This window comes from Microtus pennsylvanicus, chromosome 5 (genome assembly GCF_037038515.1).
Source record: "Microtus pennsylvanicus isolate mMicPen1 chromosome 5, mMicPen1.hap1, whole genome shotgun sequence".
Lineage (NCBI taxonomy): Eukaryota > Metazoa > Chordata > Mammalia > Rodentia > Cricetidae > Microtus > Microtus pennsylvanicus.
The window spans coordinates 33,505,543-33,529,916 of NC_134583.1; the positions used below are offsets into that span (position 1 = coordinate 33,505,543).

A 24,374-nucleotide genomic window follows, 5' to 3' on the forward strand; every position below is an offset into this window, starting at 1 on the left:
TGTGTGTGTGTGTGTGTGTGTGTGTGTGTGTGTGTGTGTGAAAAACAAATGAATCGTCCTGTGCGGGATTTAAGAAGACCGATTGCCCACTTAAATTTTTTTCCTAAGTATTTGACTGCTTATCTCAGTAGACAATCAGCCCTCAAATTCAGCGAAATGAACAGTACTGATAAGGAAGATGGAGAGGGTGGGAAACCCACACAGTCAGATGGAGCTGTCCAAACAGCCTCGGTGACAGGGGAGCGCAGAGAGCAAGGACTCCCTGCAGACCAAGTCTAACTGTCTCTTCTCTTTTGTTGCTCAATCCGGCAAGGCCGCCTGAGTGTAAAATCGTCCACAGACGATCAGCCTTCTCACGGGGGGGCACCGTGTGTCGGTTGAAGCCGGCAGATGCTGTGGCCTGCGACCCAGAGCGGAGCGTCTCCCCCCGCGGCTCGCACGGAGTGCGCTGCTCCGGCGGGGGATGACTTCATTCGGCCCGCCAGGAGTAGCCAGCGGCAGCAGCAGCTGCAGGTGGGGCGGGGGCCGCAGGAGCCCGTAGATCCCAGCACACGCGGACGGTCGGCCGGACTGCAGCCTAGGGCAGCGAGACGCGCCTCTTCATCCCGAAGGTAAACCGCGGGCCCGCGCTAGCCGCCCTGAGCCGGGCTTTCCGCCAGATTGATGACTGGCTTTGTAGGAGCCGGGAAAGAAGGGATAGCCCTGCTGCATTCTGCATTGGGAAAAGGAGTAAGTGAGTGAAAGCTTGGTCAGCCTTGCATTGGACAAGCACGGGAGGAGAGAGGTGTTCCAGAACAAACAAAGGGGCTTTCAGCCTCCAGCTCTTAAAGGTGATCAACCATTTCCGTAGCCTGTTGGTAGACACTGAGGAGTATTCCGAAACGTAAAACAGTCTGAGCTCCTGTTTCACCTTTGTGTCTTCAACCTTCATGCCATTGCTCCCTGGCTTGGGGCACCATTTCCTTGGAAGCAGTTGGGGAGGTCATCAATAATCTCGCCTTTCTGTTGTCCTCTTTGGTTCTCTGTCATCCCTGGTATCAGGGTGTTCCTTCACTCATCTCAATGTCATACCACCTGCTTGCTTAGATGCTTTGCTCTGGGAGTCCCTCTGGGTGGAAGGAAAACTTCGCTGCCCTCCTGAGTTCTGCTTGGTGTGAGCTGCACTTAGCAGCTTCTTTCATTTCCATCTTCTCTGTCAGTCAGTTCATTGATCTTCAGAGATGCTCTATCTACTCACAGGTCAACTCATCGTCTCTTATCCTCCTTCAGTTCCGTGACTGACTTCATCAAGGACCCAAAAAGGGCATTGCTCTCACAGGGTTCCTTATTGGAAATATCATTAACACACCGTCACCGGTGTACTTTCTCCATTCCCCAGACATAGAATAAAATGCCCTGCTTTCAACTCAGGACCAACGTGGTTTTCTCTAACTGCCTTTCATACCTTTCTTGCAGTCACTCTGTTTAGCTAGTCACAAAGGCTTGAATGGGAAAATAGACTGTTGGGCTGTGCAGACAGTTCTCTCTGTGCAGGCATAGGCAAAGGAAAGCTGGGAACAGCAGTCTTTCCAGTTCTCTTTAAAATTTCTAGTTCACTGGGGTGTAAGAAAATTAGCTGAGTTTAGGGCAACCATTCCAAACAACAAGTAGTGTTCTTGCCCCAGGATTCCTCAGTAACCTCCAACTGGGGCATTCCCATTGGCAGACAGACAGACAGGGGTCTGCCCAATCCTAGGCTTGGATTATTTGTTCATCCCAGGTTTGTCTCCTCACATAGGCACCCTCTCCCCACCCCTGCCCCAGCTCAATTCTTATTCTTGTTGTCACCTAGTGACATACCTCTGAATAAGATGGGAGCAGTTAAGATGGCTGGTGTGGATCCTGCAAATGTGTACTTCACCATCAGATAGCAGTTGCAGAAAGGCAGATTGTGGGGAGTCTGTGAGCTGATATTCTGTTTCATTTAAATGATCTGCCATCCGACACTTGAAATTGGAAAGACAGTTTGACTCAACAGCCTTGCCATTTTATTCAGTATAATAGGTAAAGCAATGAAAAAGAAGACATAATTTAACCTACAATGGCACCTTTGCTTGTTTCCCCTTTCCAGTGTTGCCGATTCTCTGAAGCCAGGCTAATTCTAGGGTGCATTGGTACCACTTTTCTAATTACAAATTCGCTTTTGAGAAATCCTCTCTTTGAAGATTGAGTCCGTTCCTTTGTCTGCACCTTCAGTCTCTGAGGTCAGAGGGAGGGATGCCCACCACAAAATGGCCCACTCCACACACCGTCTTGGGGATTTTCAGGAACTAAGGGCCATTTCTGTTTGTTTACTGAGGTTGTTGTGTTTTGAATATGGTTTGTATTTCAGGTATTAAACACTTGAGATGCTAGAATTTTGACTCAATAGCATCTTCTAGTAAAAGAAACAAAGACTAAGATGGGGGTGGGAGTCCTCACTTCCATGACCTTTACTGATTTAAAAATACTTAATGACTCAATCATTTTTTTTCTGAAAAATAACTGATAAATATAAATAATTCTCTCTTTAAAACTTAGCTCGATATATTCTAAATTGAAGTTCAATTATATAATGATCATTTGACTCTACAGGAACAAAAACAATCTCTATACTGTTGAGAGCTATATGTTTTGGTTAAGAGAGAGATGCCCAAGAACATTCCAATGGTGATTAAAATTCTAAGGCTCCGTTATTTGGTTTCTGAGGAAAAGGAATTGTCTGGCAAGAAATTGGTTCAGTATCAAGGGGCGGGTGCATGGTGAACTGGTAGGATGCCTGCCAATGTTTGCACAGGAAACTGATTCACTAAGGACTGGAGTTAAGGGCACCTTGTAGGGAAGAAAGTAACTTAAAGATATAATTTTCATTCTGGTATGAATGAGGAGGACAGGACACATGCGGAACTCCAGATTTGGACCTTGTTACGTTTAAACAATTTTGAGAAATAGTTATAAATTTAGAACTCTCAGTAGAAACACACACATACACAAACTTACACACTCGTACATGCACACACACAGAAATGCACACACCCATTCACATACGCACACACTCAACACGCACAGCACACTCACATGTACTCACACACATGCATGGCACACACACACACACACACACACATAAATGGTGCTGTGACTAGGATTAATTTATCACTGTATTCTCTTTACTTTGCAAGTTTCTCAGAAGAAAAAAGGCGTTAATTTGCTGATGTTCAGAAATGAGGTGGAGAATAGACTCCTTCACAGAATCAGTGTTACTGGAGTGTTTCTGTATGTTTGACAAGATAGAATTGAAGTCAATCAATTGCTCTCCAACCTCTTGAACACTGTCTAGCAAGCAGTGATAGCAGAGCCTACACAGGGGCAAACAAAGAGGTCGGAGTTGACTTCTCATGACAAAAGAAGAGCTGCAGTCTTGTCTTGCTGCTCTTAACTACATCCAAAATAGCCTTAAGTTGAAATATTGAAAAGTGGAAAGATGAAGGAAGAAATGTCGATTTTGTTTATCCAGTTCCTCCAGTGAGAATCAGTAGGGAAAATGGTATTATATTGGAGGTCTGGGCTAGATATGAGACCCTGGCTCAAACACAGAAGCTACTTTGAATATTACCAGTGGTGCTTTAATGGATAGAGTTCCACAATACTCTTTTCAGTATTTATAATAACTGATATACACTATGCAGAGTGATAGCTCGTCATCCAGTTCAGTAACCATCTCAAAGTATCCCACACAACAGCTGTAGCAGTTAAATGAAGGCAGACAGAAATTGTAATAATATATACAGCTTTAATTGGGAAAGAGACTTACAGAACCAGAGGTTCCAGCGGAGAACAGGAAAGCAGAAGGGGCGGGGGACAGCACACCATCAATATTTATTAGTAAAAAATATCCTCAGGTGACCCCGCCCTACAAGCAAGGTGATTGGCTGGGGCTGCCCCTACACACAGCCAAACATAAATTCATACCTATGCTTGTCTCCTCTTGCAGGCCTGGTTAGCCGTCCTGCCATGTCTTGAAATGTGTTCACCACTGCCTCTGACTCTTCCATGAAGCTTCCTCTGATGAGATAAACTTTCTTCCTCATGTTTAAATTTCTATAGATTTTATGTCTTGCACCCTTTTGTGTGAACTTGCACTGTGTCCTTATCAAACACAGACATCTAAAACAAAGTCTGGGAGTCAATTAGCATATTACCTGTGGCTTTTTTCACAGTGCCCAGGTGTGTGTCCAGGGACATAGTCACGAATTAGTCGGGACAAAAGGACTGTGCGACAAGCATCTAGACAAGCATGGCCAGAAGTTGACTGCAGTAGTCCACTTTTAGACACACCCATTCATCATCGGAAAAATGGATATCGCCTTCACTTGTAATTTATTCTTAATACTGCTATATGAGGTAATTTATTTGTCATAGTCAAATGAAGGAACAATGATAAATTATGTTCATCTGCCAGACAGGCTAAGGAGATACACAGCGCCTTGAATAAATAAAAATGCATTAAAAGTCTAAGCTGGAATGTAAGGAGGCTGGAGCTATCTGACATAGCTGCTGGTGATTTGTGAAATAAATTAACATTTTATAGTATGTTTTATAATTTTTAAAGCGTGACGAGTGTACACACATTAGGAAAATAGACCACAAGAGTGTATAGATTGTATGTATCTTAAAATTAATGTAGTAATTTAACTATATAAAATTTGAAGTCATGTAACACATCAATTTACCATTTTAACTCATTTAGTTACCTATATTTGCAATGGTCTACAAGCACCATCCATTTTCGGGACTTTTTCATTACCCTAACAGACTCTCCATCGTTCTCTGTGCCCCTCAGGCCGCAGGCCACTCTCTATTTGTGACCATAGAATTTCCTATTTTGTGTCACAAAAAGTGGAAATATTATATCCGTTGTCTGATTTTATTTGGCTTTTTCCACTTAACACAATGCCTTCAGATTTTATCCATTCCACTATGTGCCAGGATTTTATTTCAATTTAAAGCTATTTTATTCTAGGCTTATACTAGATTTTGTAATTTTTGGTAGCAGAACACTTTCAGTACTTTATATTTTATACTGCTTTTTAGAAAGCAAGTGATATTTACCGGTTTTCTATGTGTATGTCCTAATTTATCCAGCCAAAATCAGTGGATAATTATGTATTAAGTTCAAAATTTTGTGGTGATTTCAAGTCATGCTTAAATTATTATAGATAAGCAGTTTATATGTATATAACATGAAGTTATACATACTGTTTACATATAACATAAAAGTTAATGCCTTTTACATTTGGTGGGATACTGCCTAAACATTTACATTTGAATATGTAAGCTAATTAAAAAAATTGTGATCTTGTTCAGCAGATAGTATTTATGTTTACTGCTGAACCAGTTCCAGCAATCTTGTAAATGAACCCAGTAATAAAAGGGAATCCATCTCGCATGATCTGAGTAAGGAGACAGTCTCACATTTTGTCATTTGTAGTTTGTGAAGGAAAACACTCTGCATAAATATTGGAAGATTTCAAGGCTCACATATTTTGTCATTTCAGAATGGTGCCAGTGCATCACAGATGTCAAGTCTTGTAAGAACGATGAATTAATGTAAAATGATCTGAAGCAATTTTTCTTTGTCTTAAGTTCCAGAAATGAATACTTGTATCTAGCCTAATCTAAAACATGTTCTGTTTTTAGGTTTAAATTTATGGACCAGCTTTATGGTAAATCTTCTACCTTGTCGTACTGGTGTAGCCTTTTAATCTATCTTTCTGTTTGTTTGTTTGTTTTATTCTTCCTCCATATATTACATCTTGGCCACAGTTCCTCTTCTTGCCCCTTCCCCGTCTCTCTCCCCTTCCCTCCCCCCCAAATCCACCTCCCCTCAGAAAAGAGCAGATCTAATAAGGCATACCAAGCTACAATAAGACCTGGTGTATACCATCACATCAAGCCTGGATACAGCAAACTAACAGGAGAAAAAGCGTTCCACAAGCAGGCAAACAAGGCAGAAATGGCTCCCACTGTTAGGAATACCACAGGACCACCAAACTATTCAGCCATAACAGATACATAGAGGACCTGGGTCAGACCCCTACAGGCTCTCTGACCTCTGTAGCCCTCATGAGTCCCAGTCAATTGATTCTGTGGGCTATGTTCTTGGAGTGTCCCTAACCCCTCTGGTTCCTCAGATGCTTCCTCCTGCTGTTCCTGGGGATTCCCAAGCTCTGCCTGATGTGTGGCTGTGGCTCTCTGCACCTGCTCCCATCAGTTGCTGGATGAAGTCTCTCTGATCTTGTTCATGCTGATTCTGCTAGGCTCCAGTTCCAGAACCCTCCAATAACAACACAAACTGTAGGTGAGATGTTATGTGGTTGGTTGTTGTCCCAATTCCTCCCCTTGAAGAAGCCTAGCCTGGTTACAGAGATGGCCTGTTCAAGCTCTGTATCCCCCATTTGCTAGGGTTACTCTCCTAGATTCTGTGGAGTTTCCATTGTGCTAGGTTTCCACCTTGCCCCCGAAATGCAGCCCAATTCCAGGGGTTCTAGTAATTTTTCCCTCCCTGTCCAAACTGGATTCCTCCTATTACCAACCCCACTCATCCCCATACACTCTTCTATTTCCTCTTTCCAGGGATCCTTGCAACCCCCCCCCCAAACCCCTCACCCTGCTTAAGTCCTCCTGGTTACTTAGCCTCTCTGGGTTTGTGAGCTGTCCCACGGTTATCCTTTGCTTTACACTACTAAGTGAGTACCCACAATCTTTGTCTTTCTGGGTCTGGGTTACCTCACTCAATATTTTTTTCTACTTCCATCCATTTGCCTGAAAATTTCATGATATTACTTTTGGTTTTTTTTTTTTTTTGGTTGTTTTTTGAGACGGGGTTTTTTGGTCTAACCCTGGCTGTCCTGGAACTCGCTCTGAGCTTGTTCTACAAAGTGAGTTCCAAGACAGCCAGGGTTTTTCTGTGTCGCTCTACAGTCCAGGCTGGCCTTAAACTCAGAGATCCGCCTGCCTCTGCCTCCTGAGTGCTGGCATTAAAGGCCTGAGCCACCAAAGACTGGCTGTTGTTTTTTGTTTGTTTGTTTTGGCATGTGTATGTTTTGCTTATTTTCATTTTTGTTTTGTTTTTAAACAGCTGAGTGATGTTCCATTGTGACAATGCACCACATTTTCTCACCCATTCTTCAACTGAGTGACAGCGAGGTTGCTTTTAGCTTCTGGCTGTTACAGGTAAAGCTGCTATGAGGATAGTTGAGCAATTGTCATCAGACTGCGATGGAGCATCCTTTGGGTTTCTGTCCAGGAGTGCTATAGCTGAGTCTTGAGGTGGATTGATTCCAAATTCTCAGGAATCTCTGTATTAATTTCCAAAGTGGCTGTACAATTTGCGTTCCCACCAGCAGTAGAGGAGTGGTCCCCTGGGTCCACATCCTCTTTAGCATGAACTGTGACTTGCGTTTTTGATCTTGGCCATTCTGACAGGCATAAAATGGAATCGCAACGTTGTTTTGATTTGCATTTCCCTGATGGCCAAGGATGTTGAACATTGCATTAAGTGTTTCTCAGCCATTTGAGATTCTTCTATGGAAAGTTATCGGTTTATATTTGTACCACATTTTTTTTGGTTTGCATTATTTAATTTTATGATGTCAAGTTTGTTGAGTTTTTTTTAACATTTTTTTATTGATAAAAGAAGAATAAAGAAAAAAAAACAAATTTCCACCTCCTCCCAGCCTCCCCTTTCCCTCCCCTTCCTCCCACTCTTCTCCCTCTCCTCCCACTCTTCTCCCCCTCCTCCCACCCCTCTCCACTTCCCCCCACTCCTCTCCCCCTCTCTCTCCAGTCCAAAGAGCAGTCAGGGTTCCCTGCCCTGTGGTAAGTCCTAGGTCCTCCCCCCTCCGTCCATATCTAGGAAGGTGAACATCCAGACTGGCTAGGCTCCCACCAAGCCAGCAGATTGCGTAGGATCAAAACTGCATGCCATTGTCCTTGGCGTCTCATCAGCCCTCATTGTTCATCATGATCAGAGAGTTCAGTTTTATCCCATGCTTTTTTTGGTAATAGTCCAGCTGGCCTTGGTGAGCTCCCAGTAGATCAGCTCCACTGTCTCAGTGGGTGGGTGCACCCCTCGTGGTCCCGACTTCTTTGCTCATGTTCTCCCTCCTTCTGCTCCTCATTGGGACCTTGGGAGCTCAGTCCAGTGCTCCAGTGTGGGTCTCTGTCTCTATCTCCATCCCTCGCCAGATGAAAGTTCTAAGATGATATGCAAGATATTCGTCAGTATTGCGCTAGGATGGGGTCATTTCAGGTTCCCTATCCTCAGCTGCCCAAGGAACTAACTGGGGACCTCAGCTTGGGCTCCTGGGAGCCCCTCTAGGGTCAATTCTCCTGCCCACACTAAAGTGGGTCCCTTAACTAAGGATTGTGGTTCCGTGCTCCCCTACCCTATCCAACTTTCCTTTATCCCGATCCTCCTATTTCCCCAAGTCCCCCCTCCTTCCCTTCTACCTTTTCTCTCCCCATCTCCCCTTACCCCCTTCCCACCCCACCCCCAAGATCCCACTTTTCTCCCCGGCAATTTTGTCTACTTCCCTTATCCAAGAGGATAACGATATGTTTTTCCTTGTGTTCACCTTCTTACTTAGCTTCTTTAGGTTCGCCAATTGTAGATTCTGTGACCCCTATTTATGGCTAGAAACCAATTATGAGTGAGTACATCCCATGTTCTTATTTTGGGTCTGGGATACCTCACTCAGGATAGTGTTTTCTATTTCCATCCATTTGCATGCAAAATTCGAGAAGTCATTGTTTTTTACCGCAGCGTAGTACTCTAGTGTGTATATATTCCATACTTTCTTCATCCATTCTTCCATTGAAGGGCATCTAGGTTGTTTCCAGGTTCTGGCTATTACAAATAATACTGCTATGAACATAGTTGAACAAATGCTTTTGACATGTGATAGAGCATCTCTTGGGTAAATTCCCAAGAGTGGTATTGCTGGGTCCAGGGGTAGGTTGATCCCGAATTTCCTGAGAAACCGAAACACTGACTTCCACAGTGGTTGCACAAGATTGCATTCCCACCAGCAATGGATGAGGGTACCCCTTCCTCCACAGCCTCTCCAGCAAAGGCTATCCTTGTTGTTTTTGACTTTAGCCATTCTGACAGGTGTAAGATGGTATCTCAAAGTTGTTTTGATTTGCATTTCCCTGATTGCTAAGGAAATTGAGCACGACCTTAAGTATCTTTTGGCCATTTGAAGTTCTTCTGTTGAGAATTCTCTGTTCAGTTCAGTGCCCCATTTTTTAATTGGGTTAATTAGCATTTTAAAGTCTAGTTTCTTGAGTTCTCTATATATTTTGGAGATCAGACCTTTGTCTGTTGCGGGGTTGGTGAAGATCTTCTCCCAGTCAGTAGGTTGCCTTTGTGTCTTAGTGACAGTGTCCTTTGCTTTACAGAAGCTTCTCAGTTTTAGTAGGTCCCATTTATTCAATGTTGCCCTTAATGCCTGTGCTTCTGGGGTTATACCTAAGAAGCGATCACCTGTGCCCATCTGTTGTAGGGTATTTCCCACTTTCTCTTCTATCAGGTTCAGTGTTTTCGGGCTGATAATGAGGTCTTTAATCCATTTGGACTTGAGTTTTGTGCACGGTGATAGATATGGGTCTATTTTCATTCTTCTACAGGTTGACATCCAGTTGTGCCAGCACCATTTGTTGAAGATGCTTTCTTTCTTCCATTGTATACTTTTAGCTCCTTTATCGAAAATGAGGTGTTCATAGGTTTGTGGGGTAAAATCCGGGTCTTCTATACGATTCCATTGGTCGACTTCTCTGTTTTTATGCCAGTACCACCCTGTTTTCATTACTGTAGCTCTGTAATAGAGTTTGAAGTCAGGGATGGTAATGCCTCCAGAAGATCCTTTATTGTATAGGATTGTTTTGGCTATCCTGGGTTTTTTGTTTTTCCATATAAAGTTGATTATTGTCCTCTCCAGATCTGTAAAGAATTTTGATGGGATCTTGATGGGGATTGCATTGAATCTATAAATTGCCTTAGGTAGAATTGCCATTTTTACTATGTTGATCCTCCCAATCCAAGAGCAAGGGATGTCCATCCATTTTTTGGTATCCTCATCAATTTCTTTCTTCAATGCCTTAAAGTTCTTGTCAAATACATCTTTCACTTCCTTGGTTAGGTTTACCCCAAGATATTTTATGCTGTTTGTGGCTATCGTGAATGGAGAAGCTTCTCTGATTTCCCTCTCTGCTTCCATATCCTTTGTGTATAAGAGGGCGACTGATTTTTTGGAGTTGATCTTGTATCCTGCCACATTACTAAAGCTGTTTATCAGCTGTAAAAGTTCTTTGGTGGAGTTTTGGGGGTCGCTTATGTACACTATCATATCATCTGCAAATAACGAAAGTTTAACTTCTTCCTTTCCAATTCGAATCCCCTTGATCCCATTATGTTGTCTTATTGCTATTGCTAGAACTTCCAGCACTATATTGAAGAGGTATGGCGAAAGTGGACAGCCTTGTCGTGTTCCTGAGTTAAGCGGGATGGCTTTGAGTTTCTCTCCGTTTAATTTGATGTTAGCTGTCGGCTTGCTGTATATAGCTTTTATTATATTTAGGTATGACCCTTGTATCCCTAATCTCTCCAAGACTTTTAACATAAATGGATGTTGAATTTTGTCGAATGCTTTTTCAGCATCTAATGAAATGATCATATGGTTTTTTTCTTTCAGTTTATTTATATGCTGGATTACATTGATAGATTTTCGTATGTTGAACCAGCCCTGCATCTCAGGAATGAAGCCTACTTGATCATAGTGGATAATTTTTCGGATGTGTTCTTGGATTCGGTTTGCCAGTATTTTGTTGAGGATTTTTGCATCGATATTCATGAGTGAGATCGGCCTGTAATTCTCTTTCCTGGTTGAGTCTTTGTGTGGTTTTGGTATCAGAGTAACTGTAGCTTCATAAAAGGAATTTGGTAATGACCCTTCTGTTTCTATATTGTGAAATACATTAAGGAATATAGGTATTAGGTCTTCTTGGAAGTTCTGGTAGAATTCCGCGTTGAAACCATCTGGTCCTGGGCTTTTTTTGGTAGGGAGGTTTTTGATAACCTCTTCTAATTCTTCGCAACTAACAGGTCTATTTAGATTGTTCACCTGGTCCTGATTTAACTTTGGTAAATGATATTTATCTGAGAAAGTATCCATTTCCTTTACATTTTCCAGTTTTGTGGCATATAGGCTTTTGTAGTAAGATCTAATGATTCTCTGAATTTCCTCTATGTCTGTGGTTATGTCCCCCTTTTCATTTCTGATCTTATTAATTTGCAAATTCTCTCTCTGCCGTTTGATTAGTTTGGATAGGGGTTTGTCAATCTTATTGATTTTCTCCAGGAACCAGCTTTTTGTTTCATTGATTCTTTGGATTGTTCTCTGTGTTTCTATTTTATTGATTTCAGCCCTCAGTTTGATTATTTCCAGTCTCCTACTCCTCCTAGGTGAGTCTGCTTCTTTTTTTTCTAGAGCTTTCAGGTGGGCTGTTAAGTCTCCAATGTGAGCTTTCTCTGTTTTCTTTAAGTGGGCACTAAGTGCTATGAACTTTCCTCTTAGGACTGATTTCATAGTGTCCCATAAATTTGAGTATGTTGTTTCTTTATTTTCATTGAATTCCAGGAAGACTTTAATTTCTTTCTTTATTTCTTCCTTAATCCAGGTATGGTTCAGTAGTTGGCTGTTCAGTTTCCATGACTTTGTGGGCTTTCCGGGGGTAGCCTTGTTGTTGAATTCTAACTTTAATCCATGGTGATCTGATAAGACACAGGTGGTTAGTAATACTTTTTTGTAACTGTGGATGTTTGCTTTGTTACCGACTATGTGGTCGATTTTTGAGAAGGTTCCATGAGCTGCAGAGAAGAAGGTGTATTCTTTCCTATTTGGGTGGAATGTTCTATAGATGTCTGTTAAGTCCATTTGTTTCATTACCTCCATTAATTGTCTTATTTCTCTGCTAGGTTTCTGTCTGTTTGACCTGTCCATTGGTGAGAGAGGAGTGTTGAAGTCTCCTACTATTAGTGTGTGCGGTTTGATGGCTGCCTTGAATTTTAGCAATGTTTCTTTTATGTACGTGGGTGCTTTTATATTAGGGGCATAGATGTTCAGGATTGAGACTCATCCTGATGAACTGTTCCTGTTATGAATATAAAATGCCCCTCTCCATCTCTTCTGATTGATTTAAGTTTGAAGTCAACTTTGTTAGAGATTAGTATGGCCACACCTGCTTGTTTCTTAGGTCCATTTGCTCGATAGGACTTTTCCCAACCCTTTACTCTGAGTAGGTGCCTGTCTTTGTGGTTGAGGTGTGTTTCTTGTAAACAGCAGAATGTTGGATCCTGTTTTCTTATCCAATCTCTTAGCCTGTGCCTTTTTATAGGTGAGTTGAGATCATTGACATTAAGTGATATTAATGACCAGTGGTTGTTAACTCCGGTCATTTTTTTTTAGTCGTAGAGTTTGTGTGTATCCCTTCTTTGGTTTGTGTTGATGAAGGGTCTCTAGATGCCTGAGTTATTGTGGTCATTGTTGGAATCCTTGGTTAGTGATTTTCCTTCTATTACTTTCTGTAAGGCTGGATTTGTGGCTGCATATTGTTTGAATTTGTTTTTATCCTGGAAAATTTTATTTTCTCCATTTATAGTGAACGAAAGCTTGGCTGGGTATAGTAATCTGGGCTTGCATCCATGGTCTCTCAGTTTCTGCAGTACATCTATCCAGGACCTTCTGGCTTTCATGGTTTCCATGGAAAAGTCAGGTGTAAGTCTGATAGGTTTACCTTTGTAAGTAATTTGGCCTTTTTCCTTTGCCGCTCTTAATATTTTTTCCTTATTCTGAATGCTTTGTGTTTTGATAATTATATGGCGAGGGGATGTTTTTTTTTGATCCAGCCTATTTGGTGTTCTGTATGCTTCTTGCACCTTCATAGGTATATCTTTCTTTAGGTTGGGAAAGTTTTCTTCTATAATTTTATTAAATATATTTTCTGGACCATTGAGCTGCACTTCTTCTCCTTCTTCTACTCCTATTATTCTTAGGTTTGGTCTTTTTATTGTGTCCCATATTTTTTGAATGTTTTGTGATGAGAGTTTGTTGGACTTGCTGTTTTCTTTGATCATAGTGTTTATTTTCTCTATGGTATCTTCAGAATCTGAGAGTCTTTCTTCTATCTCTTGTATTCTGCTGGTTATGCTTGTTTCTGTAGTCTCTATTCGTTTACCTAGATTTTCCATGTCCAGCCGGCCCTCTGTATGTGTTTTCTTCTTTGCCTCTATTTCAGTTTTCAAGTCTTGAACTGTTTCCATTATCTGTTTGATTGTTTTTCCTTGGTTTTCTAGGGTATCATTCACTGATTTATTCAATTCTTCAAACTTTCTGTTACATTTCTCATCCATTTCTATAAGGGCGTTTTTTACATGCTGTTTAAGGGCGTCAATAACTTTCATGAAGTCAATCTTTTCTCCTTCTTGATTAAGGTGTTCATGTCCTTCCGTTGTGAGGTCGCTGGTTTCTGGTGGCTTCATGTTGCTTTTCAGTTTGTTGGGCGAATTCTTGCCTTGGCGTCTGCCCATCTCTTCTTCCAAATACTCCCTTATGGATCTTCTTTTACCAGATCAGGTCTCCTTGCCTACCCAACGCGGCCTCCCCAATGTTGGCTCTCCTGGCACCAAGGGATCAGGTCTCCGTGCCCAACCCTGGCTCGTCCCAATGCTGATTCTCCCCACTGCTGGTTCTCCTGGGGCCGAGAGATCAGGCCTCCGTGCTGGTTGGGCAGCTGGCAAACAAAGCGCCTACCCTTCTTGGTGCAGGCAGGCCACAGAAACAAAGGAAGTGCAGCCCGCCCGGCCGCCCCGAGGACTGGGACCCAGCTCCCAATGCCACGCGCCAAAAGAGGGCAGGGGGGGGCAAGTGGGGAGGGCTCTGGACAGAAGCTGGGTGGGCCAGGAAGAAAGAGGCAGTACCCAGGGAATAGAGGTCCTGCAGAGAGCCCAAGAAAGACAGGAGGCCAAGGGACCCCCGAGATCCCTGTCCCTGGCTGGCGCCGCGGGCCAAAAACTCACCCCAACGCTGGTTCTCCTGGGGCCGAGAGATCAGGCCTCCGTGCTGGTTGGGCAGCTCGCATACAAAGCGCCTACCCTCCTTGGTGCAGGCAGGCCACAAAAACAAAGGAAGTGCAGCCCGCCCGGCCGCCCCGAGGACTGGGACCCAGCTCCCAATGCCACGCGCCAAAAGAGGGCGGGGGGGGGGGGGGGGGGGGGGGGCAAGTGGGGAGGGCTCTGGACGGAAGCTGGGTGGGCCAGGAAGAAAGAGGCAGTACCCAGGGAATATAGGTCCTGCAGAGAGCCCAAGAAAGACAGGAGGCCAAGGGACCCCCGAGATCCCTGTCCCTGGCTGGCGCCGCGGGCCAGAAACTCACCCCAACGCTGGTTCTCCTGGGCAAGTTTGTTGAGTTTTTGTTCTTGTTGTTGTTTTACTTATTTTGGATATTAGCCCTTTATCAGGTGTGAAGTTGGTAAAGATCTTTTCCCACTCTATATTGTCATTTTGTCTAGTTGATAGTGTCCTTTGCCATACAGAAGGCTTTCAATTTTATGTGGTCCTCTTTATTAATAGTTGATCTTAGTGCCTGCATTAATGGTGTTCTGTTCAGGGAATTATCCCCTATGCCAATGTGATTAAAGTTCTTCCCCAATTTCTCTTCTTGAAACACAATTTTAAAGAAATCTGCCAGTGTTTGAACATGGTAAGCATAGCTGGAACTGGGGATATGCCTACTCACTGTCCAAGTGTATCTTAGCTGGAACTGGGGATATGCCTACTCACTGTCCAAGTGTATCTTAGCTGGAACTGGGGATGTGCCTACTCACTGTCCAAGTGTATCTTAGCTGGAACTGGGGATGTGCCTACTCACTGTCCAAGTGTATCTTAGCTGGAACAGGGATGTGCCTACTCACTGTCCAAAGTGTATCTTAGCTGTCTTGTGCAGGGGAGGGGAAATACTCTAATATAAAGTTGAAAGAATAGATGTTGTGATGTATATTTAAGGGGCATTTAAAACTAATTGGTTGTAAGAATTTGTGTTTAATGAACAAAATCATTCCACAAAGTAGGCCCTAGACAGGTAGTGATGGTATTTTTTTATGGATGTTTTTGTTATTGCTGAACAGTTCTCCTCTTACTTGCCACTGTCCTTATTTCTCAGAAAAGCAAACTTAGAATACCCATTCTGACCTTTTCCTATATGAACAGCATAGGCACTTCTTAAACAATACATGGCAGTAGCTATGAGAATAAAGGTACAAGCATTAAGCTTTTCATTGTGATCATAGTACAGTGCACACAATCTCCTGAATTCCTTTTTCTGTATAACCTTGAATTCAACTGAATAAACAGAAAAGTCAGCAAATATTTTATTGCCTCTTCTTATATTTTCATCCCTGTCCTTTTGTGCTCAGCTTCTCTTGATAACTGTAATACAGGAAGGGAACAGCCAGATCTCAAAACTTCTTTGCAATTGCAAACTCATCCTGCTAGACATCACTGAAGTGCCCCTAAGAGTTGGTGGGTGTCAGAAAGAAACACTGGTAATAATCTTCCCTAGTCCTCAAGCCTGAGCTTAGATTTAAAGACTAGCAGATTTTAACTACTAACTCGTAGTATGTCAGTAAAATACCAACTTTTTCAGAAAAAAATACACATTTATATTTCTTTTTTAAATTGATTTTTATTGAGCTCTGCGTTTTTCTCTGCTCCCCTCCCTGCCTCCTTCCTCCCCCAAGGTCCTTATGCTCCCAATTTTCTCATGAGATCTTGTCTTTTTCTACTTCCTATGTAGATTACATCTATGTATGTCTCTCTTAGGGTCCTCATTGTTGTCTAGGTTTTCTGGAATTGTGATTTGTGGGCTGGTTTTCTTTGCTTTATGTTTAAAAACCACTTTATGAGTACATGTGATAATTGTCTTTCTGTGTCTAGGTTACCTCACTCAAAATGATGTTTTTTAGCTCCATTCATTTGCCTACAAAATTCAAGATGTTGTTATTTTTTCTGATTATATTTCTAATTATAAAGTACACTTGCTGATTTTTGAGAAGATTTATTCTGAAGAGACTATGCTAGTCTCCTCAAAAGTGAATTTTGACAGATCCTTGACACCAAATGTCTTGGCTCTCAATAGAGTTAAAAACTAAGGCTAGAAAGATGGCTAGGCCATTAAGAAGAGCACTGGCTGCTTTTCCAGAGAATCTGGGTTAAATTCCCAGCACTCACACATGGCTCACAATTGTCTGTATCTTCTTCTTTGGTCTTAGGGGATCTGACAGTCAATACCCTCCCTTTCTGTCCCCCCCTTCCTTCCTTCCCCCCTCTCTCTGAGAAACAAAAACCTAGTCATTTGAATTCAATTTCATTTACATGATGGTTTGAGCCAGTAACTCAAATACCACCATGCAGCATTGTGAAGTCACCATTCACCCCCAATGAATCCTTATTCAAAATGATCTGACAGAAGACAAGCTCATTGAACAGAGAGATGGGACTTGATGTCTTGGTTATCTTAGACATCAAAGGCAATAACCTGTCACACAAAATGTTTGCAGTGTTTAAATTCTCCCTCCTAGTGGGCAGCACGGGAAACGAGATGAGAAGGCAATATGATATCATGAAAAAAAGAAAAAAAAACTGAGTTGATTTTCAGAATGTTTGAGTATAAGAGTAGTGTGAATTTCTTTGTTTTATTATTCTTTTCTTCCAGAACACTGACAGTAATTTTACACAGCATCGTAATGCATCTCTTTGATTGTATCTGAGATTAGTTAAAACATGTACACGGTCCACTCGGCTCTCTAGTTCCCTTTCTGTTTCTTTTTGTTAGTTTATTTGTTTGAGTAGCTTGGGCTACCACTTAGGTTCTCAGTGTATCAAATAAAACTGATTTGTAATTCATTTGCGACCAAGGTGAGTTATGGTAAGTTGCTTTTAGCTCTGAACTTCTTTTCCTAAAATTAAAAACAGGGACAACAGGGTAGTCATGATAATTAAAGAAAATATCATAATAAGCCAGGTAAGGTAGTATATGCCTGTAATCCACACACTCAGGAGACTGGGGCAAGAGGACTACGGTTGCCTGGATGCAACTGCTGCTAAGTCTTGTTTCCAAGGCAGAAACAATGCAAAACACAACTCACTGTATTCTGATAGCTGCAGTAGTAAGAGTGAGTAGCCTTCCCATTTTTAGTATTTTTTTTTCTTGTGAAAAGTTCATAATGAGACCTCATTACCAGGTCTTTGCCCAGCAGCCCCCGACGTCAGCCAAGCCGAGCATTGAACATGCCTGAGCCTCCCTGGATGCTATTTCAAAGCAATGGGCTCTGATCCTGAAATCCTGTGGGAATTAGACTTAGCTTCTATTTTTTGCCATTCAAGCAGCTGATTGAATAATCTGACGCAAGTGGCTGGCATCCTCTTTCCTCCCTGAATTATGTGGCGTGTCTGCTCGCACTTCTCACTGTCTGTCAGAAATGGCAGTGTGGATGTTATGTGAGGGTGTTTGTTTCAGGAGCCAAGTGCCACGAAGAAACTGAGCTGCCTCTTCCCTGGAGAAACACAGTTGCTGTTTCTTTCCCCAGTGACAGTATTGACTCCCTGAGGGAAGGCCAGCTTTAATCCATAAACACTCCTAATGCCCACCTCCTCCTCGAAGAAGAGCCTAGGTGCCTGCTGCTCACCATCTGGGGAAAGGACATAACTTTTTATAACAAATTTTTATTTAATTTTTTGAGAATTTACTACAACACATTTTGAACATTCCCTTTTAATGTGTAAAAATGGGTGAAATTATATATAGCTAATCAAAATAGTTAACTTATCAAACAGGAAAATTAATCTGTAACGATATGGTGCTGGTTTTGGCTTGTTACATATTTTTATGTTTGAAGCTCACAAAATTTAATATTCACAGAATGCTTTGTTACTAGGTACAACTAATTACATTTAATTAACAACTACTTTAAACTGTTATTTAGAACTGCAATGCCTGAAACACACATTCTCTGCTATAATGACAATTAAGGGAATTATTAAAAAGCAGATTTCAATTTTGCTGTCATTGGATGAGTTTTCTCTTAATTACATGGATCATTTATTTGTGCTCAATGAAACTACTACAAATACAGCAAAGGCCCTATGTATTATACAGCATGCAAATCATAGTTCAAAATTAATATATCATAGCTGGAGAGAAGGCTCAGCCGTTAAGTGTGCATGTTGCTCTTCCAGAGGATCCACATTTGTTTCCCAGCACTCACATCCAGAGACTTACAACTACCTGTAACTCCAACTTCGGGGTATTCAGTGCTCCCCTCTGGCCCCTCTACTCACATACACATACCCACAAACAGACCCACATACATATATTCTGTTAAAAATCATTGAGATGTCTGTGGTGATTGGCAGCTCTAGCTACTTTTGCACAAGTTCACTGTTTTGGGTGATCTCCTCATATTTATCTGGGCATAGAGTATCATCATTACCTCAGGTAAAAAGCGTAAGTCATTACTGAATAATCTGTTCAATCCAAAGCCAACACATGGGCACAGTAGATTAATTAGGTGTTCATCAAAGGCTTGATGTGGGGCCTACTCTCATTCTAAAATATTGTATTGAGAACAAGGAAAATACCTCTATGAATGATACGTATTTCTGCATTTGTCCATTTATTACAGGTGAATAGAAGTGTTTTATGTGTGCTCTAAACTCTTTTTCCTTAGCTAGTTATAAGTGAATAATTATTTATAGATTATGGATATGTATGTATTCAAGACCTTTCTATTTCAAATATTTGATCACTACGAAGTGAAATTTCACTTAAAATTTGAATAATACATTTTTTCAGAACAAATTTTTACAAAGAAAACTTACTTTCATCTTAATATCTGCACATATACTATGTCAAATTTTAATTATAGATATTTATTTAAATGTTTAATGAATGTGTATTACTGGCTTATTACTACTACTCAAATATGGGAGAATAGAAGCATGAACACCGTGGTCTTTTAGCTTGAACAGCATACTAAATTTGACTGGCTTTTCATCCCTATGTTCTTTAGCCATTATTTATTTTCTCCTTTGCGTAATATGTTTTCCAATGCAAAGGAGTTTTTCTCCTATGTCTGTGTTTCAGGCCATGTGTCACAGTGTCCCTCGAGTCCTAACATTTGAGCAGACATGGTCACAACAGCTACATGTCATCGGGTGAATTTGTTATGGATCCCTTACTTTATATGCTAGAGAATTTGGAGAGAAAGGGGAGAGGTCAGCTGTGTCCTGCGATGTTCACTCTTTTCTGGTCTAGACAGAGTGCCCTCATCCTAAAACTAGAATCTAAGAATGGAAATTGCTGAGCTCAAACTAGGACATGGACCAAATGAGCTGTGATTTTTTTTTTAAAGTCAGAAAACCAAATCTGGACTGGCATTTATTCATCTGTCTTCACAGTCATAACTCAATGATAATATTAGCCAGATTTTTAAAAGTAGCTAATTGCTGGTTTCAAATATATATATATATATATATATATATATATACACACACACATATATGTATATATGTATTTATGTCCAGCTTAATCATAACATTTCCGTGTAAAGACTTAATTTAACAAATACCATGAGTTACAAAGTTACACTGATGTTCTTCTGCATTACCTCGAAGTAAGATGATACTAACAAGAAAATGCTTGAGGGCCAGACCTAACAAATAGAAAGGGACAAAAAACTCTGTCTGAAAACTCTTCTCCATAATACATTTCTCTTAGTATTAACGATGTATGAACTAATAGCTGTATGTATACTTGATAATCTATAAAGTAAGTAGTCATGTATCATAATCTTTTGCCCAGTAGCTGACTGAATTCACTCCTAGTCATGTAGGACTATGTCAGCTACTGATGAAGACATCCTCATACAATACCCTTGGTGGTTGTCCCACAGTGACAGAACTACGCTATGACACACTTTTCAGCGTGCACTATAATGAAATGGCATGGTTATAGTGTATTTAATCAAGTACTAAATTGTATAAACAGAAATTACTTTTAGAGCACAAATATTTTTGATATTATTCAATGTTTACACTTTATTAATCTGTGAAGTATTTTTTATATATATTGCCCAATTTAGGATTGTTCAACTTAGATTTTTCAACACTACAGGACTTAAAAAGCAACTGAAGTTTACATTAACAGCAAAAATCCCTAGAATCATGCTTTTTCTATCTTTAAATACAGTTCCTCATAATCACACTGTAATTAAGCAGTTTACCATAAAATAGGTTTGTTTTCAACCACTGTCGGCTAGTGTATATATTCTCAGTATATGTATACAGGTGGCAGTGGGTTATGGTGATTCCCGGGTTAGCTTTGGATGTTGTCTATTCATGGCAGGTTTATTACATCATGACTCTGTATGTGTGGTTTGTACTTCTTGTCCTTATAAACTCTTTATTAATAGCAACGATAGTTTATGAATTTTAGTACAGCTATAAAATTAATAACAAAAAGTCAAAGTGCTTCATCTTCAGGGTCAAACAACTTTGAAGGTTACTGATGTTACTGTTATGATTTCTCAGAATTGCTATTTTAAATTTCATATCATTAAAAAATTCTTAGAATGTTTGTCCAGTAACTGATGGAAGCAGATGTAGCGATCCACAGCTAAGCACTGGTCTGAACTCCTGGAGCGCAGTCATAGAGAGGGAGGAGCAACATTATGAGCAAAGCGGCCAAGACCATGATGGGGAAACCCACCGAAACAGCTGACCTGAGCTAATGGAAGCTCACTGACCCTGGGATGATAGCAGGGGAACCTATATAAGACCTAACTAGGTCCTCTGAATGTTGGTGACAATTGCGTGGCATGGGCAGTTTGTGGGTCACTAGCAGTGGAACCAGTATTAATTTATTTATCCCTAGTGGATGTACTAGCTCTTTGGAATCAATTCTTGCTCATCCTAGATACAGGGATGAGGGCCTTCGTCCTGCCTCAAGTGACTTGACAGACTTTCTTGACTCAAGATAGGAGGCGTCACTCTCTCTGAGGAGTGGATGGGGGTGGGGTGGGGAGAATTTGGGGGAAGCTGGAAGAAAAGAGGAAGAGAAACTGGGAGTATGTAAAATAAGATTGTTTTTAAAAAATTTTAAAGAGAGAATGAACTGGAATAAAAATTTTTAAAATGAAAAAAAAATCTCTCATTTGAGTTTATGTTCCCTTGGGCAGGCAGTGGTAGCACACACCTTTAATCACAGTACTTGGGAATCAGAGGCAGGTGGATCTCTGAGTTCCAGACCAGCCTGGTATACAAAGAGAATTCCAGGGCAGACAAATTTACAAAAATCCTGTCTCAAAAATAAATAATAATGATGATCATAATAGTGATATATAGATAATAGTAAAATTATGTAAGGTTGGGGAATATAGCTTATACAATGCTTTTATAAACTGATAGGTAACTATTGTTGATAAAATGTTTTTGATACTAAATGTTTTCAAATTATCATAGTATATAATTGTGACCTTAATAATTTCAGTGCATATTCTGTCTTAGATTATGACTCTCACTAATTGTTAGCAGAATATATGTTAAGTAACCATTCTATAAAGTCCATTTAGAATTTTAAAATCTCTAGTTCTGTTGCTTTTAAATCTAATATATAAATTCATTAAAAGGAAAAAATCTTGAGTTTTATATAAGCTTTCCAATGAGTCAGTCACTTTAACATCATATTAAAATATATTTCAAAATCTGTATAGGGTCTTTATTTAAATACAAATATTGGCGTCATCCTTGAAACATCTGGTAATATTATATGTGCAGGAATGTGATATTCTTTAAGACGTTTGGATTTCCAATGTATTTCTTTGGGTTATTTGCACTAAATTATTTTATTTATTAAAATAATAGCTCATAGATACTTCTTTAATTATAAGATGCTTGGTATAGAAAATAGCATACATATGAATAACCAAAATTTCATTTTGATAAAGTGCCAAGCAAAAATATTACAATGCTATGCAACTAACAGTCTTTATTCACAAAATGTTTTGAATGCCATATAATTGAAGAAAAAGGTCCAAAAAGATTGAAAATGGAAAAATCAGTTGTCAGTGCTTAAGTCTCTGTTAAGAAACAGAGAGTCAGTGCGCTCTCATCTGCTGTACTAAGTACACTTAACATCTATACACTGCTTCCAGCACTTGGGGGATTTACTCCTGCAGATGCATTAATGGCTGAATATTGTTAAAAGCGAGGCAAAGATCCTAAAAAGGTAAATGTTTTCATACGTTTCTTGAATCACCATGTTGAAACTATGAATATAGCAGGGGAAGATAATATATTCTTCATCCCTGAATAAATACAATCAGTCATGTTTTAGAAGCATTACATAATCCTCAGAACACTTCAGTGTCCATGCTTTCTGGGACCATACCAACTCTGAAACAGAAAGAACAAGAAGCGCGCTCATGCTTCAGACAGAGAACTTGAAGTTCATGGAGGTAATAAGCCAGTTTAGGAGAATCCATCCACAATAAAGAGCAGAGCCAAATTCAAGCTCATTTTGAGGCATGGCCCATTCAGTACCTTTCTCTCTGCTGTAGTAAGATCTGATCACAGAAGTGAGAACTGGGCTTCCATCTGCTACTGAGTACCAACTCCTAGGCAGTCCTCACTGTAAATCCCACCAGGAAGACCTCTGGCAGGTGATTTGCAAGTGTGGTTCGCTCTTCTGCACCACCCCCAACCATATCCTAATTTGTGTACCTTTTATTATCAATTACTTCTGAATATACCACACATACTACTTAAAGTTTGCAGTGTGCGTAAGCAAACACAGGCAGTGCTAGCGGTGAACTTGACTTAAACAAATTCCAATCTAGTTTGTACTTGTATAATTCGACCATTACTGAGAGCTTATTACTTGATTTAAGTATATACATATTCACTAGGTCCAATTTAAGATTAATTTTCCATATTATATCATTATTTTTGTAAATTGAACCCAACTGCAACATATAACTTTATAATCTCCCATTTAAAAAGATATCCAAAGTGCACAGAAAATTCTCTCCTATAACTGCATTATACAAATTTAATTCATTTCAAGCATTGTTCAAATATGCAACAGTTAAATAACTCATTTATGAGATTTGTATTATTTAGTGCTTCTGAATTGTCACCACTATAGCCTGCTTTTTCAAATAGTCTGACCTCTGTAGGGCATTCTTTCAGCTCCTGCAAGAAAGCAAGAAGAGGAATAAATTTGTATCTTTAACTTTAGTCAAGAGGTTTTCATTTAAGAATTAGTCACTTGCTGTTATTGAAACACCAAATGTGTTCTTAGTACTTGAAGTTTCTTTTCTGTGTGAATTTTCTGAAGCGTTATTGTATGTGGCTTCGTCTCTGTTATTTCTTATTGTCTTTAATGTTTGATAGTGAGAACCCTTTTCAAAGACTTACATTTTCAGTGTGCACATTGGTTGCTAAAATTTCAGAGATTAGCAATTTAGTTCTTTCAGTTGTGAAAAGCAATACGCCTGAAGATTGGAGCAGGAGAAATGGCTCAGCCATTAAGAATATGTGCTACTTTTAAGGAAGATCTGAGTCCTGGTCTCAGCAGCCCTTTGGAGCTGCTTTCAAATGCCTATTACTCCATGAAAGATCCAACACTCTTTTAGCCTATGTGGGCACCTGCACACACACACACACACACACACACACACACACACACACACACCTAAAATAAATCTTTAAAGAAGAAACTAAAGGGATAATTGCAATAATTGCATTTAGCCAATCAGCTGCTCCTGTTGAGGGCCTTGTTTCCATGTATAATGCGCTAGACAAGCAAAGTGAGAAGTAACAGTGTGAACTCTGCTGAGGCTGGTTTAAAGCCAAGTGAATTTCCGCTCACAGCAACCCTAGTGGCACACGTTATTATTCCTCTTCACAGAAGGGCCAGCGAGGCATGGAGTAATTGAGCACATTACCCATGACTGCACAGAAATTCAAGGATTAATACCAGATGATCTGTTGTGAGAGTCCACATTGTCAAGCCCGATCATGAACACCAACGTTTCCACCTCTTCCCTTTGTTCTATCAACATTTACCAAACTGGAATGAAGAAGGAGGGATACCAAAAACCTGCTTGCTTATTTATGCTCTATCCTAGGGTGAAGTTCAGTTGAAGGGCTTACAGAGATTTCAATAGAATAAATACTTCT

At 40.5% G+C, this 24,374-nt stretch overlaps 1 protein-coding gene across 3 annotated transcripts in view; it reads left to right on the forward strand.

Annotated features, from left to right (window-relative positions):
- Positions 1-358: 358 nt before the first annotated feature.
- Pkia (cAMP-dependent protein kinase inhibitor alpha) overlaps positions 359-24,374 on the forward strand; it is a 99,088-nt gene continuing 75,072 nt past the window's right edge. The window contains exon 1 of one of the 3 annotated variants that reach the window (XM_075971465.1): positions 359-611. In XM_075971465.1, the coding sequence (XP_075827580.1) occupies positions 391-611 (221 nt within the window). In that variant the 5' untranslated portion in view covers positions 359-390. The remainder of the gene's footprint in view (positions 612-24,374) is intronic. The other 2 variants (XM_075971466.1, XM_075971469.1) reach the window with 2 other exon arrangements.